General features: G+C 41.1%; 3 protein-coding genes across 3 annotated transcripts; 1 reads left to right on the top strand and 2 right to left on the bottom strand.

Moving 5' to 3' along the window:
• The first annotated feature begins 424 nt into the window (after window positions 1-424).
• Window positions 425-2,750, top strand: rccd1 (RCC1 domain containing 1). The gene is made up of 8 exons (XM_003440505.4): window positions 425-744; window positions 850-1,065; window positions 1,164-1,323; window positions 1,454-1,575; window positions 1,652-1,753; window positions 1,842-2,012; window positions 2,099-2,128; window positions 2,243-2,750. The coding sequence occupies exons 1-8, from the start codon at window positions 537-539 to the stop codon at window positions 2,422-2,424; spliced, it is 1,191 nt and encodes a 396-aa protein (XP_003440553.1). The 5' UTR covers window positions 425-536; the 3' UTR covers window positions 2,425-2,750.
• cib1 (calcium and integrin binding 1 (calmyrin)) lies at window positions 2,527-4,927 on the bottom strand. The gene is made up of 7 exons (XM_003440536.3): window positions 4,516-4,927; window positions 3,777-3,811; window positions 3,580-3,679; window positions 3,259-3,412; window positions 3,045-3,163; window positions 2,833-2,921; window positions 2,527-2,747 (listed from the first exon to the last, which is right to left on the bottom strand). Exons 1-7 carry the CDS (start codon window positions 4,564-4,566, stop codon window positions 2,726-2,728), a joined length of 570 nt encoding a protein of 189 aa, XP_003440584.1. The 5' UTR covers window positions 4,567-4,927; the 3' UTR covers window positions 2,527-2,725.
• Window positions 4,928-7,444: 2,517 nt separating this feature from the next.
• LOC100709677 (titin) lies at window positions 7,445-17,119 on the bottom strand. Its single transcript, XM_003440507.4, has 4 exons — window positions 16,161-17,119; window positions 15,622-15,718; window positions 8,759-15,025; window positions 7,445-8,645 (listed from the first exon to the last, which is right to left on the bottom strand). Exons 1-4 carry the CDS (start codon window positions 16,179-16,181, stop codon window positions 8,611-8,613), a joined length of 6,420 nt encoding a protein of 2,139 aa, XP_003440555.1. The 5' UTR covers window positions 16,182-17,119; the 3' UTR covers window positions 7,445-8,610.
• Window positions 17,120-17,228: the final 109 nt, after the last annotated feature.

The following is a 17,228-nucleotide window of genomic DNA, read 5'->3' as shown; positions in this document are numbered from 1 at the left end:
GGAGTTTCAAATTGATACCTTAAGTGTATCTACTAAAAATCTCTGAGTTTGAATCTCAGTTTTCAGAAAATATTGTGAATGCAATAACTGAGAACAAAGATAGGATGTTGAAATTGACATCATAGGTACAGCTGCTAGGAGGATTGGGGGGGGGGGGCCACTGACTGCTCCGAGTATTTTTATATTATTAAAATGGCCATTCTACAACTTTGTCCTATCAAAGTTTGTGATGCACAATTTATAATTTATGGCAGGGGTTAAAACTCAATTTAGTTCAGTGATCATGTACAGTCCAGCTGATCTGCTACCTAAGTGAGCCAGGCCAGTAATACATAACAACCTGTATCAAAAAAGCCCATCTTAAATACTGTCAATAAACATGAACTTGGTGTCTATCTCTTTAAAGACGATTTAAACCATATGCTCCTCCCTCGCCACTCGTCATCATCTCTCGCCGCTTGTGCTCCTGCAGTACGAAAACAAGCGCAGCCGCAGGTAAGTTTGCGGATTCTTCCGCTGAGCGGCACGGTGTTCAGATGCGCTGGTTTGGTTTCGGCTTCAATGCCTTTGGACAGATACGTGTCCAGGAAAAGTCAGGCAGAGGAGAAAGTAGCAGCGCGCTCCACCAAGTTAAAGTAACTCACCCAGCAGAGCTCAGCAGTCACGTGGATAAAAGTGGATGCTGCTTGAAGACAAGTCAGATCAGAGTGAGCTGGAGTCGAAGAGCATCTTTACATTTAGATGGTGAGTGTATCAAAGACATCGCTCTGAGTTCTGAGGAATAACATGTCTTTAATACATCTATTGCTTTAGCTTAGCTCTTACGTTGTTGTTTTCTGTTTCTGTCAGGAGACAGCTGCCTGAGCCTGGCAGGCTTTGGGGAATCGGTCTCCAGTGAGGACTGTGGTATTTCTAAAATAGAGAGCTATGGTTGTAAAGATGTATTCATCAGTGAATCGCACTTGACCCTGGCCTTCCCAGACAGGATTGAGACCTGGGATCTGCAGAAGAGGGAGAAGAGTCCATCATGGAGCATGGATATAAAAACCCACGCAGAGGGCTCTGGTAATGTGTATGCTAATATCTTATCTGGCTAGACAGACATTAATAATGATGTATGAAATTACAGAGTCTCAATATTACTTTTTATTTATTTTTTGTAGATGTGAATTTGCCATTGGTCCCTGGGGGTTACATTGCCTTAAAGCCTCCCCTCTACTGCACCTTACCAGGACACCTGAAAGCCAGGAGCCTAGCACTGGGTGCAGAGCATGCCGTTCTTCTTACTGCCACTGGAGCAGTGTACAGCTGGGGACTGGGCAGGTGGAGCCACTTACACATATATCTTTATTGAACATATGAGAAGCAGCAGTTTCATGCATAAACAACAATCAACAAACAAACGAACAAGCATAAGTTAATCTTCCTATGCGTGCATGTGTTTATGTAACAGCCATGGTCAGCTGGGGCATGGAGTGCTCACCTCTGAGGAGGAGCCCAGAGTAGTGGAGGCACTCTGGGGGATGTCCATGACCCGTGTGGCTACAGGAGGCTGGCACTCAGCTTGCATTAGTGGTAAATGTCAAATAAAGATTTGGACAAGTTACACTCGGTTTGAAAAGGATTTGAAGAGGATCGTTTTTGTTCTTAGATGGGGGTGACCTTTATGTGTGGGGCTGGAATGAGAGCGGCCAGCTTGGACTTCCTTCCCGAGGTCTGAGGAAATCTCAGCAGAAAAGTAGTCAGCAAACAGGTCTGTCCTGAAATGTGCACTGCTTTAAAGAGTTATATTGAAGAGGCAGTTTTTACATCCATTTTGAACCACTGACTTTATCAAACAGGAGAATTGTGCTATGATACCAGTACACCAGCTGATGAAAAGCTAAAGGAGGAAGAGGAGCATGAAGATGTATTCATATCAATCCAGGCGTTCCCTGCTCTGCTGGATGTCTCTCCTTCATGTGAAATCCAAACAGTAAGCTGTGGTTCCCGCCACACAGCTGCAGTAACAAGTAAGGAATGTCTTTTGGCAGTTGTTTTACAGGGATGCACATTTCCTAGCAAATAAACTAATTATGTCACAATTTCTTCTTTTCAGCCACTGGTGACCTCTATACTTGGGGATGGGGTGAGTTTTGGTTTTAGAAACGTGTTACATCTAAGTGAAATTCTCACAGCAGCATCATTCAAATCAAAGTGAATGCCGAGATTTTAGGCTTCTTTGCCTTTATTACCTTTCCAGGGGAATACGGCCAGCTTGGACATCAAACCGTAACTAGTTCAGATGAGCCGCAGCGTGTGGAGTTTTTCAGGGCTGAGCAGATGCGTGTGCTTGATGTGGTGTGCGGGACATGGAACACATTTGCTGCAGCTGTAAAGGAGGAAGTAGCTTGTGCTGAAAATAGCACAAAATGCACTTGTTAAGCACAGTGAACTTTGGACGACAGTTGTAAATTTCTCCTACAAACACAAAGAATTAACTAAATTTATTTGTTCATTTTTTTTCTCTATAAAAACTCAACTCAATACTTTTTGGTGAAACTTTTATTTTTTCTTCAAACAGATGTTTAAAAAGGGTTTATATTTGACAAATGACATAAAACAGTTAAGGCAGCAAAATCCACAGGTAAATATAATTTAAGGCAAGTAATTAAAACTGTTCTGATTTAAAATTATACACTAAAATTAAAAAGGTGCATGCATCTCCAAGGTCCACTGGAAGTCTTCAGAGCACAATCTTGAAGGAACTGTGGATAAATCAAATGAGAATCAATTGGACACTTATAAATGCAAATAATTATTGGTATTTGGAGCAGCTGGATTTCTAGTTACCTGACAAAATCTGGTGACCTTGAAATGACGTGCTGAAACTCTGAGAGGTTCACAGTTCCGTCCTTGTCGATGTCTGACTCTTCAAGAATCTAAACAACATGCAGACACGGGAAAGAAACACATTGTTAGGCTTACTGACACATCAGTATACCACCCCACACGCAGTTTATAACCACCCCTTACAACTATAAAGACAAACTCAGTAAACTCACGTTGCTGATGAGCTGCTTCATTTCCGTGGAGGAAAGTTTTGCATCATTTGTCTCACCAGTTAAGCAGTTAACCAGCTTCTCCAGATCAGCACAGTCAAGGGTTCCATCATCATCAAAGTCTGAAAGCAGCAGATTAGTTAGCATTACGTAGACTGACATCTTTGCATGCAAAAATAACTATATCACTTCTTAATCAACTTTTTTTTCTTTTTACCAAATATGCGGAATGCATAGTGGGATTTGATTTCCAGAGTAGCAGAGTCGCTGAAGGCACTCAGAAGATCCAGGAAGTCCTCAAAAGTGAGGCTTCCATCTTTTTGTTCAGAGGTAGAGAACACCCGGCAGATTCTTTCCTTGAAAGGGTTGGACTGTAACAGGAATGAGTACAAAGGTCAGAACAGATTACCAGCCACTGAAGCACTTCCTTCACAGCATGAATTACAATATAATCCCATAAACATAGAAGTCAAGCATTAACGAAAAAAACAAAACAAAAAAACACTGTAATGCACATGTTTTGTTAAAATCTTTTCACCTTGAGCTCAGGCAGAGTGATAATCTTGCCCATTGGTACTCTGGCATCTATTTGGTCTTTTTCATGTTTCTCAAGCAGTTCTGTGAATCTCTTGTGAGCACTGCAAAAAAAAAGAGAAAAATATATCACACATTACAACAAAGCAGCAGAAGACAAAATGTTTTTGTTAGTATGATGACTTGCAGCTTGTCACTTACAGAAGAATTTCTTGTTTTGTCAGGAAGGTCAGCTCCTAAAAATATATGTAAGGATTAGTCCTTTAAATATTTTTATAGAGAAGTTGAAGAGCTTCTTGTTCAAATAAACAGGCATCTTCCTCTTAATTTAACAAAAAAAATAAGTAAAAATAAAAGAATATAAAAAGTGGTACATTAAACGATAACAAACAGTATTCAACGGAGCTTTGAATAAACAACCAAACAAAGACAAGACAGCCCGGACCCACTCAGTGCGTACCTGATTTTAATTACTGAAGTGTTCAAACGGGAGATAAAAAGATGACACATGAGCGCTTATTTTAACAATAAGCGCTTCTTTCTTCTTCCAAAACAAAGGCAAAGTAAATGTAAGCATCAGTGCAAAGACAACAATCACTTATTAACATAAATTTGTAACTTTTACCCTCAAACGGATGTTTTTAAAGAGTCTGAGCAACAGTATTGGTTATTACTAGGCTAGTGACCGTAACTTGTTTTTAATAGTATTTCCACAGACGTTACATATAATCACTACGAATTACATAAACTACAAATGTAAATAATATTGGTTATTTGAGCACCAGGACGCTTATCATTTTATTTCTCATTTGAAACGTCAGGCTAACATAGCTATTACGCTCTTCCTTTAACGTTATTACAGGGCGTAAAAAACACTTCCACTCGTCCATAAAGAAAATAGGTAAAGTTTGCCTGTGGAGACTTTGCTTTCGGGACTTACCTGATATTCTGAGAGCGACTCTTTCGAAAGTTGACTCGCCGTAGTTCCCATGTCGAAGTTTTCAACTCCAAATTGTACTTTGCTGTAGTAAACAGTAACCCGCAAAACTACTGAACGACTAATGTTTTCTGCTTCGCTTACTTCCGGTTTCTGACTAGAAGCGTCCACCCCTTGTCGGGTGTAACGTAGCGGTTTCTATAGTGACGTATATGCAAAACCTTTAAATAAAAGTGGCCTTTTTTTCTTTGGAAAGTTTGAAAAAGAAAAACTCAGTTTGGTTCCTGTTCACAATTTTGTCATCATTACTTGATTTTCGTTGAGATAACAAAATAAAAGAGGAGACCGACTGGAAGTGGGTAAAGGTCGCTGATGAAATAAAGATACTAAAAACACTTTATTAATTAAGACGTGAGCAGTGAAATGTACTCAAGTACAAGGAGTAGCTTTTATTTTTATCGTAGCATAAAAATAAAGCCCTTCGAGTCCTATTATTGTGGGGTCTCTAGCGATAGAATCACTAGTATCACAGTAGATTGTATCACTCTAACCAGTCCAACCCAGTTCCACATATTACCAAAGAAGACAAAATAAGGTTTCCTTTCTTTATTTGTATAACTACGGTTATTCGTGAGTTTTATAATCCATTAAATTACACAACATCTTTTTCTGAAAAAAACCCCCCTTCTAATACTATCACTGATCTGCAACCCAATTAATCATACTTGCAACCCCATGATCATATATACAAAACAAACATTACAAACATATGTTAAAAACATAAAATATTATTGCACAACATTTCTATGGTCCTGAGTATTTACTGGACACATTTATGTCATAATCTAAAAATAATAGTAATCCATTCAACCCTATTGTATTATTTAAAAATAAATAAATAAATTGTTTCTTTAGCTCACAAAGGCTTAATTTATTCTCTTTGTAGTTGTTTAAATTATTATTTTAAGTGTATTTAAGCAAAGATATCAAAAAGATTAATTTGCAAAAAACATCACTATTTATTTTCAGTAGATTTTGAAAGTTGCTTAAATTAATATAAACCGAGACTTATCTGAAACTGAATGAGTATTCAGTATGAGGGAGACTACTACTATCTTCTCACAGTCCAAAGACATGCAGCAATCAGTGGGGTTAGGTTAATTGGTGATCTTTAAAGTAAGAGTGTGTAAAATCTCACCACTAGATGTCTGTAGATTGCAATCAAATGAATTCTGTTTTCTTACCCCTCCCAATCCAAGTGCATAATTGTAACTATGGTGGCTGCTATAATATGACAAACTTGTTTTAGTCAACCAAGGGAGATCAGAAACTTAACACTTAGACTGTACCATAATATTAGCTTATAGTCGACTGTTGTTGTTTAGCTGGCTTACAGTGGCTTGCAAAAGTATTCGGCCCTCTTGAACTCTTCCACATTTTGTCACATTACAGCCACAAACATGAATCAATTTTATTGGAATTCCACGTGAAAGACCAATACAAAGTGGTGTACACGTGAGAAGTGGAACGAAAATCATACATGATTCCAAACATTTTTTACAAATAAATAACTGCAAAGTGGGGTGTGCGTAATTATTCAGCCCCCTGAGTCAATACTTTGTAGAACCACCTTTTGCTGCAATTACAGCTGCCAGTCTTTTAGGGTATGTCTCTACCAGCTTTGCACATCTAGAGACTGAAATCCTTGCCCATTCTTCTTTGCAAAACAGCGCCAGCTCAGTCAGATTAGATGGACAGCGTTTGTGAACAGCAGTTTTCAGATCTTGCCACAGATTCTCGATTGGATTTAGATCTGGACTTTGACTGGGCCATTCTAACACATGGATATGTTTTGTTTTAAACCATTCCATTGTTGCCCTGGCTTTATGTTTAGGGTCGTTGTCTTGCTGGAAGGTGAACCTCTGCCCCAGTCTCAAGTCTTTTGCAGACTCCAAGAGGTTTTCTTCCAAGATTGCCCTGTATTTGGCTCCATCCATCTTCCCATCAGCTCTGACCAGCTTCCCTGTCCCTGCTGAAGAGAAGCACCCCCAGAGCATGATGCTGCCACCACCATATTTGACAGTGGGGATGGTGTGTTCAGAGTGATGTGCAGTGTTAGTTTTCCGCCACACATAGCGTTTTGCATTTTGGCCAAAAAGTTCCATTTTGGTCTCATCTGACCAGAGCACCTTCTTCCACATGTTTGCTGTGTCCCCCACATGGCTTGTGGCAAACTGCTTATGGTTTTCTGTTAACTATGGCTCTCTTCTTGCCACTCTTCCATAAAGGCCAACTTTGTGCTGTGCACGACTAATAGTTCTCCTATGGACAGATTCCCCCACCTGAGCTGTAGATCTCTGCAGCTCGTCCAGAGTCACCATGGGCCTCTTGGCTGCATTTCTGATCAGCGCTCTCCTTGTTCGGCCTGTGAGTTTAGGTGGACGGCCTTGTCTTGGTAGGTTTACAGTTGTGCCATACTCCTTCCATTTCTGAATGATCGCTTGAACAGTGCTCCGCGGGATGTTCAAGGCTTGGGAAATCTTTTTGTAGCCTAAGCCTGCTTTAAATTTCTCAATAACTTTATCCTTGACCTGTGTGGTGTGTTCTTTGGACTTCATGGTGTTGTTGCTCCCAATATTCTCTTAGACAACCTCTGAGGCCGTCACAGAGCAGCTGTATTTGTACTGACAATAGATTACACACAGGTGCACTCTATTTAGTCATTAGCAGTCATCAGGCAATGTCTATGGGCAACTGACTGCACTCAGACCAAAGGGGGCTGAATAATTACGCACACCCCACTTTTCAGTTATTTATTTGTAAAAAATGTTTGGAATCATGTATGATTTTCATTCTACTTCTCACGTGTACACCACTTTGTATTGGTCTTTCATGTGGAATTCCAATAAAATTGATTCATGTTCGTGGCTGTAATGTGACAAAATGTGGAAAAGTTCAAGGGGGCCGAATATTAATATTAATTATAATTTTGCAAGCCACTGTATTGTCATCTGTCTGGACACAACAGGATTGCATGTCAAATCTGCTGACTAGAAGAAATTGTGACAATATCAGAAATAAATAAGCACATTTATCCATGTTTTCATGTGTTTTCAGTTCAGGAGATGGGGCTTGAGGATGCTTATTCTGTTGTCTCCTTTCTTTGTGTTTTTGCTTCTTCGGTGAAGGGGACCCCTTCTCAGATGATAAAACATAGGTCCTTCATATCGTGAATCTGAATTTACCTCTATGTTTTCTTCTCCTCCGTCTTTGGTGTATACCCTGACCTGGACAAATCTACTTTTTTCATGTTTTTTTTTTATTTGTTTTTGTATTTTTAATACAGAACAGAATTTCTTTTAATGTGTCAGTTCTTTTTTTTAACCATTTCTAAACTCCTCCAGAAATAGTAAAATAAAAAACAAACAACTATGGTTTTGGGATTAAAAGTGTTCTTGCTGGTTTTCCTACCTCTTATAAAGTAATATTGTCTTGTCTTTTGTCAGCAGCATAAATACCATAGGTGAGAGAATTTTTCAAGTCAACCCAAAGCATACATATATGTTTGTCCGACATGTTCAGAAAGAAAAAAAAAATCTTTGGCATAAATATGATCAGGTTACTTCCCCAAACAAAAGACAGAAAAGTACGGGGACATGAGACTAACTTGTCAACTCGTTATACTCTGACTCTCATGTCAGGCAAAAGACAAAAACATATCTGCATGTGTTTTATCCCAGCAGGGATAACGTTAAGCAATGCAGAATTCCAGAGTCTCTGAATTTTTGTGTGCTGCCTGAAAATGTTTTCCTTTACATAAATAAAGACATTTGAACCATAAAGTTAGAAACTGATACATCATAATTCATCAGAATGGTTGTTCACCAGCATGAGCTATTAATAATAACTTTTTTTTATTGCCTTTGGGTTTTTTTTCAAAGTTTTACAAAATATGTTTTGATTTGAACTCAATCGACAAAGAACATCTTAAAACAAAATTGAATGTATTCTATTTTTATAAAAAAAAAAAGAAAACAAAAAAACCCGATGAATATCTTCTCCAAATTTCAGGAGATGATTATCTTAACGTGGGGCAAGCTAGGCTCCTGGATTTGTCTCCCAGTCTGTTGTATCTAAAGCAAAAACAGAGGTAAAACAGCAAGTAAAAGTGTGCAGGTGAACTTTTAACATGAATTTTTGCCAAAGAATTCTTGTAGCTGATGGTGTGTTTAATCTTAAGTGTTACCTGTCATTTTTGTTCCCTCTCTGGTCTCAGCTGGAACCCCAATCCCGTACTCATTTTCTCCTGTGACTCTAAAGAAATAGATTCCTCCCTCCTCCAGGTCGGACACCTTGTAAGACAATCGGCGACACTTGTCAGTAAGTCTTATCCATCCCGTTCTGCTGATGTCTCGTATGTCTACAAGGTAGTTCTTCACGGGAGACCCTCCCTCATTCTCAGGAATGTCCCAGGTAACAGTGGCAGAGTTCTTAGTCACATCTTTAACTATTATATGAGCCGGGGGACCAGGTGAATCTAAAACCCTCACATTTAGGGTCAAAGAGGCAGCTCCAGCAGCATTTTGCAGTTTGACAGTATATTTGCCAGAGTCATCACGTGTTGCTCGTTCCACTGTGATAGAGGTGGCAGAGCTCGTGGTGTTGATCATTCCTCTGACTCGCAGATCAACATCTGCTTTCCCCCATGACACACTGGGAACAGGTTTGCCTGTGAAAGGCACCATCAATGTGAAGGAGCTGCCACATTTAACAGGCAGAGTCTTTCTCATCTCAGGGTTAATGTGAATCTCGGGCTTCTCCTCTCGCTCTGTAGCTACTTCGGGGTCTGTTTCTGGGCTAGGCTCACTAATACCAACTTTATTTATGGATCTGACAGTAAAAACATATGCTGTCCCCGATGTGAGTCCAGTTACTGTAAACTCTGTCCTATCTGTGTTCTGAACAGCAACAGTCCAGTCTTCTTCTGTTGATTTTCTGAATTCAACTTTGTACCCTGTAACTGCCGCTCCACCGTCAAACACCGGTTTGTTCCATGACAGAGTGATTGAAGATCTGGATGAATCAATTATAGTCGGCTTTACTGGAGGGGAAGGAAGAAACTTTGGATCCTCTGCCAAGGTGAGTGGACATGGCAAACTTGGTTCACTTAGCCCAGCAGCATTCTCAGCAAAGACTCTGAATTCATACTCAGATCCCGGATGCAGACCAGAGGCTTTGACTCGTAGGTCATAGACTGGCTTCTTATTGACCCTGACCCAACGGATACCCTGCTTCTCCCTTTTCTCTACAATGTAACCGCTAATGCGGCTGCCACCATCAGAGGCGGGCGTCTTCCAGCAAATAGTCATTGCTTCATTGGTTGCACTTGTGACCTCAACATCTGTTGGAGAAGATGGGATGGTAAAAGGATCCATGGCCTTGACTGGGTCACTTTCCAAAGTCTCACCCTCACCATATTTATTGACTGCCCTCACCCTAAACAGGTATTCGTTTCCTTTGAGAAGTTTGGTTATCTTGCAAGTAGTTGACATCATGTCACCATACACAAGGGTCCAGGCAACACGGCTGGTTTCACATTTCTCAACAATGTAGTACATGATCTCCGCCCCACCAGTCTCATGAGGAGTTCCCCATGAGAGGGTGCACTTTTCTGCTGAAAGTCCAGAAACTTCGAGGGGTCCAGCAGGTGGACCAGGCCTGTCTAGTACTTTGCAGGTGATAGCCTTAGATGTGGTACCCCCTGTATTCTGGAGAGTAAGAGTATACTGCCCAGAGTCTTTCCTAACAGTTTCTCTGATAAGCAGAGAGGTATGCGTTTTTGTTGCAGTTATTTCAACTCGTCCTGTGGTGCCAATATTTCTACCATTCTTCAGCCAAAACACTGTAGGGTTGGGGCGGCCTGAGATGACAGCTTCTATTCTTAGGAGGTCTCCTGCTTTGACAACCACCACCTGTTGAAATTTGTCTTCCAAGATAATTTTGGGTGGCTCTACATTGTGCTGTGCTGTGACAGGTCCGGTTGTTTCAGAGGGTGGACTGAAGAGCTCCGCTGCATTCTTTGCAATAACACGAAAGTTGTACTGTTCACCCTCTGTGAGGCCAGTCACTTCAAAGAAGGTGTCCAATAAGTTTGTGAAGTTACACTTAAGCCAGCAACTATCAGGCAGTTCTTTGCGCTCAACAATGTAACCAGTTATTTTAGCTCCACCATCATATTCTGGCTTGTCCCACAAGAGAGTTACTGAAGTGTTAGTTATATTGGTGACAGTGAGGTTGCCTGGGGGGTCACACTGGTCTCTAGCTGCTACAGGGTCAGATGGCTTGCTACAGGGTCCAACACCTGCCATATTCTCTGCACACACCCGGAACTCATATATAAGACCCTCCTCAACACTTGTCACCTTATACTGGTTTTCCGTCACTGGGCTTTTGTTCAATTTTTTCCACAGAATACTGCTTTGATCTTTGCATTCAATGTGGTACCCAATAATAGGGCTGCCACCATCACTCTCCGGTTTGCTCCAAGCAATGACCATAACAGACTTTGAGGCCTGCACAACATGAAGATTGGGTGGTGAGCCAGGTGGCTTGAAGGGATACTGAGCAACAACAGGCTCTGACTCAGTGAACTGGCTCTTTCCATAGCGATTCTCTGTAGCAACACGAAACTGGTATTCAGTGCCTTGTGTCAGACGGGAAATTTTGATTGACGTTCTTGCAACTGTAGCTGATACATTCTGCCATAATGTACTGCCTGTATCTCTTTTCTCAACAACATAATTAGTGATTTGACATCCACCAGTGTAATGTGGAGGCTGCCATGACAGAGACACAAAGTCAGCACTGACATCATCAACACTGAGGTCTGCTGGAGGACCAGGCCTTTCAAAAACATTAACAAATATTTGAGCAGAGGTGGTTCCAACGGAGTTGGTCAGGGTCACCTCATAAACACCAACATCTATCCTGGTTGCATCTTTGATAATGATCTGAGATGACGTGTCAGATGTGCTCACATTTACTCTGCTTGTCTCTTTCAGTGCATTGCCGTCTTTTTTCCAGGTTGCTGTTGGTGGTGGTACCCCTTTAAATGGAACATCGATCTTTAAATCATTTCCTGCCTTCACACTGAATGTGTTGGACAGCAGACTGATCATAGGCTCAGTACTGGTATCCTTTACTATCACAGGTGCCAGCAGGCATTTTGGCTCACTCTTTCCCTTCTCATTCACTGCACACACTCTAAAGAAGTACTCTTTTCCTTTTGTCAGGCCATCAATAATTGCATCGAGCGCTTTACTCTCTGAACATTTTGTCCATGTGTCATCTCCCTTAGCTTGCATTTCTACAATATAACATGTGATTTTGCTTCCTCCATCATGGGCTGGCTTTTCCCAAGAGAGTCTTGCACTACTGCATGTGACATCGTTGAGTGTGATCTTGCCAGGAGGCAGGGGCACCTCAGAGACTTTAATAGCTTCTGTGGTTTCTGCTGGCAGCCCAGTGCCAAACTCATTCACAGCCAGGACACGAAAATAATAGAAGCATCCTTCCTGTAAATTGTCGATCTTATATGAATTCCTCATGCAGTTGCTAAAGACGCTTGTGAATGCTTTTCTAGTCTCCTCTCGCTTCTCTACAACGTAGTGCGAAATCTTTGCTCCTCCATCAATCAAAGGTGGCTCCCAGGAGATGGACACAGAATCCCTCTTTACATCCTTTACCTCCAAGTTTGTTGGTGCGCTGGGAGAGTCCAAAACTTTCACATTGATGAATGCTGACTTGGAGCCACAGCAGTTCGAAGCCGTCAACACATACTTCCCAGTATCATTTCTGTTGACATTTTCAATGAGTAGCACAGTGTAGGAGCTTGTTACCTCGATCTGAGCTCGCTCACTGAGGGTGTCACCTTCCTTTGACCATTTAACCTCAGGCTCTGGCCTTCCTCTGATGGTAACAAAGAGGTGTAAAGTGGAACAGACTCGAACGCTGACAATCTTCCTCAAGGCAGCGTCCAGCTCAATCTCTGGTGCCTCTACTTTTTCGGCTGCAACCACAGACCCAGGTAGATCCACATGGTCTCCAACTCCAGCAGCATTTATTGCGCGAATACGAAAATTGTACTCTGCATTTTCTCTCAGTCTTTTGACAGTGTAATTTGTGTCCTCTACACCTGCGCTTTGTGTGCATGTAATCCACTCATCATCTGTTGCTTCTTTCATCTCTACTACATATCCACTGATGGTGGCTCCTCCATCATAGATTGGTTTTGACCAAGTCAGAGACACAGTACTGCTAGAATAGTCCGTCATTTTGGGGTTGGTTGGTGGACCAGGCGGGTAAGTAGCTTCACATACTTTTATATATTCACTTGGATCACTGGGAGCACCCACACCAGCTGCGTTTTCTGCAAGTATTCTAAACTGGTAGTAATGCCCCTCTGTGAGCCCAGTACATCGGAAACGCAAATCATTTAGTCTTCTCTTGTTGCATTTAGTCCACCTGACACCCTCTTTGTCAAGTTTCTCCACAATGAAGCCATCAATCTCTGAACCTCCATCAGTCTCAGGCCTTTCCCATGTTAATGTTACAGAGTCACCAGTCACAGCTGTAGCTATAGGTGTAGAAGGTGCACTTGGTGGTGTGAAAGGATTTTGTGCAATTAAGGGGTCTGATTCCAAAAATTCACCAACACCATATTTGTTCACGGCAGCAATTCTGAATACATATTCTTTGCCAGGTACCAGTTTTGTTACTTTGTAACTGAGAGCTTCAACATGAGCTTCAACTCCTGTCCATGTAACACGACTGGTCTCCCTTTTTTCAATGATGTAATGAGAAACAGTTGCACCTCCATCATTTAAGGGGGGATTCCAGTGAAGACTGCATTTCTCTGCACTGATAACTTTTACCTTCAGCTGTCCATCAGGAGGACCAGGTCTATCCAGGACCTTCAAATTAACTGGGACAGAAGTAGTTCCACCAATGTTAGTGAGGCTTAAGAGAAAGTGTCCCCCATCTGCTCGTGTACAGTCCCTGATAGTCAGGGTTGTATGTGTGAGAGTGGTTTTGATCTCCATTCTTGGTGTGACTTTGTCGATTTCTCTTCCTTCTTTCAACCATGTTACTGCTGGAAGAGGCTTTCCAGAGTAATCAGCTTCAATGACGAATGGCTCTCCAGCCTGAACAACTATAGTACTCTTGAATTTAGGATCAACTGATGCAGTGGGTCCTTCAATGACATCCTGTGCAATGATGGTTGCACTTTCTGAAGGTGGACTCCAAACACCAGCCCCATTCTTAGCAGTTACTCTAAATTCATAACTTTGTCCTCCTGTCAGACCTGTGACTGTGAACTGATTCTCAATAACATTCGTAAAGTTTGCCTTCATCCACCTGCCATCCGGGAGCTCCTTTTTTTCTACAACATAGCCTGTAATACTGCTTCCACCATCATACTTGGGCTTTGCCCACTGGAGTGTAATGTTCTCTCTCGTAATGACAACGGCTTCAGGTTTACCAGGTGGATCACAGGGGTCTCTTGCCACATAGCATTCTGATATCCTGCTAGATGGGCTGAGCCCTGCAATATTTTCAGCAAAAACTCTGAATTCATACTCAATACCTTCTTCAAGCCCACTTGTTTTGAAGCGAGCATCAGGTATAACAAATTTGTTAAGTTTGGTCCATAAAATGCTGTTCTTTTCTTTGCGTTCAAGGTGATAGCCAATGACAGGACTGCCTCCATCTCTGACTGGAGGCTCCCATTCAACCACCATGCTGTACTTTGTAACAGTGGAAACAAAGGGGGTGCCTGGGGCAGCAGGAACACTGAATGGATATTGCGCAACTACAATGGGTGATGTGATTGCAGTACTTTTTCCATATCTATTTTCTGCAAACACTCTGAATTGGTATTCACTTCCTGTCTTCAACTTGGTAACTTTGATTGTGGTTCTTACTGTAGTTGCAGAAACAGTCTGCCACTCCATACTTGTAGATTCCCGTTTCTCCACTACATAGTTGTCTAGTTGACAGCCTCCTGTGTATTCAGGTGGCTCCCAGGAGATGGTAACATAGTCTGAACTGACTTCATCAATCCTGACAGGTCCTGTGGGAGGGTCTGGCTTTTCAAGAACAACCACGGTGATTTCCCCTGTATATTTTCCAGCACTGTTGGCTGCAGTGACAGAGTACTGACCAGAGTGCTCCCTGATAGCATGTCTGATATGAAGGACTGTTAATGACGGTGTGGTTGAAATCTCTAGCCTTGATGTTTCTTTTACTCCCTGGCCATCTTTTCTCCATTCAACTTTTGGTGCTGGGTTCCCAAAGACTGGGACCTCTACTTTTAACTCTTCACCATTCTTGACAGTGAATGTGGTAAAAGTAATCTGGAGTTTTGGCTTAATAGCATTTTCCTTATCTGTGATGGGGGCGGGTTGGACATTTGGGCTGATTTCTCCATTTTCTGCAGCAGAAGAAGGCTGGCCTGTAGTGCAGAATAACAAGCTATAATTACTATATATATATGTATATGTGTGTGTGAGTGTGTGTGTGTGTGTGTGTGTGTGTGTGTGTGTGTAAATGACATAGGTATCTCCTAAAGGATAATAAGACGATGTACAAGAGGCATCATTGGCATATTTCTCAGCTTTTATTTACATTGTGTGTGTGTGTGTGTGTGTGTGTGTGTGTGTGTGTGTGTGTAGAAAGGTATTTACACTTTTAGCTGTTACTTAGAAAAATTAACCTGTGAGAAAGAATAAGGGAAACCTAATTTGTATTGTACACTGAAGAGATCACAAAATTATATGTCTGAGGATTTTCTAAAACCAATCTACTGTTTTTACACTGTTAAAAACTAACACTGTACTAGTTATTTAAGCTTATCTAAGGCATTTTAATCAACATATGAAACAAACTGATCTTGGGAGAAGCATCCTTCTTTTATATACTTCAACACAAAGACATGTTAATGGAATTTATTATTAATAATTTGTTGAACATTTTCTAACTTAACTTTATAACAAAGTACGAATACATGCAATCTATGCACCACAGAGACAGGATGAATGTGCAACATACCTTCAACAATAACAGTGGAGGGTGACTGGGAAACCTCAGTATCCCGTGTCAGGTTTATATTTAGAACATGAGCTTCATCTTCTGCTCTCTTTCCTATCTACAAGAGAGGGGGGTAACTTTTAATGTTAGTGAAAATGAGATTAAATATATACATTTAAATAGGACAATACCTTTTACCTTGTTCCAAGATTATAATATTGATTTGGTTATTTGGTGGCTTAAAGTCTGTATTAAATTTGTTACAGAAAGCCCTCTGAGTGAGTTTTAAACAAGAATAGAAAGTAGGCTATCTTGCTGAGTGAGATGTGTGTAACCGAAACACTTGAATGTGTTAAAAATAACTACAGACATGGCCAACCAGACTGCCAACTGCTCTGCCAAACACATTAAAGCTGTATTATTATTTAAGTCTTAAGGCTCCCATTTAACATGCAAACAACAACATGCACAGAAAAAAGTAACTCAACTAAAAGGACATTTGAAGATCCCTAAATGCTTTCTGTACTATATTACAATGACTTTTAAGATGACTTTCTTACCTCATTCTTGTTTTCTTCCATCGTTTCTCTTAGTTAAACTGGAAATTTAGATCCCCTGTTAATCAGTTTGTTGGTAAAGATGCCCAAAGTGCTGTGAGCCCCAAACGTTTAGGACACAGATACACAACTCTGCCAATCACTGCCTGCTTTATCTGCAAAAGCATTCAGTGACTAAAATAAGCATGGCGGGGGATTGGCCAGCTGCTCATCCTTTCAAAATTAGTTTAGCCTCCATGGCTCAGCTAGAGATAAATGGAAAACGTCTCATCACTTAAATATTGTCCACGTACCATTCCTGTTATAAGAGGGTTTTCCCTGTAACTTCATATTCAGGTATTAATACACACCTACAGGCAGGCAAAGAAGAGCTTAATGATCTTATTTTACTGACCTTTTCATTGTTTGTGACTGATAAATATTGTGGGTGTTTGACACTTTTTTTTGGCTTCAGCTAAGATTTTTGTTGGATTAGAAATGAGTACAGTTCAGTTTGAACAGTTTGGAGACAAATTTAGAGAAGCAAGGCTGACATAGTTTGCAAATGTGTAGAGGAGGGATAGTGGATGTACTGGACAAAGGATACTGAATATAGAGCTTCCAGGCAGGAGGAGAAAAGAAAGACCAAAGAGGAGGTACATGGATGTAGTCAAATAGGACATAGGGCTGGTATGACAGAAGATGATTCTAGAGATAGAATGAGATGGAGGCAGGTGATCTGCTATACCGACCACAAAGGGAGCAGCCAAAAAAGAAGTATAACAAGGAAGAGGAAGCTTTAAACTTGGGTGTGCCAGAAAAAGTTTTAGATCCATTGTATTAAAGGTATTAAATTAAAGGCAGCACGGTAGCACGGTGGTTAGCACTGTTGCCGCACAGCAAGAAGGTCCTGAGTTCAATTCCACCATCAGGCAGGGGTCTTTCTGTGTGGAGTTTGCATGTTCTCCCCGTGTTTGCGTGGGTTCCCTCCGGGTACTCCGGCTTCCTCCCACCGTCCAAAGACATGCAGTTTGAGGGGATAGGTTAATTGGATAATCCAAATTGTCACTAGGTGTGAATGTGAGTGTGAAT

This window comes from Oreochromis niloticus, linkage group LG7, assembly GCF_001858045.2.
Source record: "Oreochromis niloticus isolate F11D_XX linkage group LG7, O_niloticus_UMD_NMBU, whole genome shotgun sequence".
Taxonomy (NCBI): domain Eukaryota; kingdom Metazoa; phylum Chordata; class Actinopteri; order Cichliformes; family Cichlidae; genus Oreochromis; species Oreochromis niloticus.
Note: the sequence above shows the minus strand (reverse complement) of the source record. Positions and strands in the feature narration are given on the sequence as shown.

Excerpts from the sequence above, each read along its gene's own strand:
- cib1 (XM_003440536.3), bottom strand. The coding sequence starts at position 4,566 with ATGGGAACTACGGCGAGTCAACTTTCGAAAGAGTCGCTCTCAGAATAT. Across the intron at positions 3,680-3,776 it reads ACAAAACAAGAAATTCTTCT|TGCTCACAAGAGATTCACAG; the intron begins GTAAGTGACAAG and ends TTTTTTTTGCAG. Across the intron at positions 2,922-3,044 it reads TGAAGCAGCTCATCAGCAAC|ATTCTTGAAGAGTCAGACAT; the intron begins GTGAGTTTACTG and ends CATGTTGTTTAG.
- LOC100709677 (XM_003440507.4), bottom strand. The coding sequence starts at position 16,181 with ATGGAAGAAAACAAGAATGAG. Across the intron at positions 15,719-16,160 it reads TGGAAGAAAACAAGAATGAG|ATAGGAAAGAGAGCAGAAGA; the intron begins GTAAGAAAGTCA and ends CCTCTCTTGTAG. Across the intron at positions 15,026-15,621 it reads CTCCACTGTTATTGTTGAAG|GCCAGCCTTCTTCTGCTGCA; the intron begins GTATGTTGCACA and ends TCTGCACTACAG.
- rccd1 (XM_003440505.4), top strand. The coding sequence starts at position 537 with ATGCGCTGGTTTGGTTTCGGCTTCAATGCCTTTGGACAGATACGTGTC. Across the intron at positions 1,066-1,163 it reads AACCCACGCAGAGGGCTCTG|ATGTGAATTTGCCATTGGTC; the intron begins GTAATGTGTATG and ends TATTTTTTGTAG. Across the intron at positions 2,129-2,242 it reads CCTCTATACTTGGGGATGGG|GGGAATACGGCCAGCTTGGA; the intron begins GTGAGTTTTGGT and ends TTACCTTTCCAG.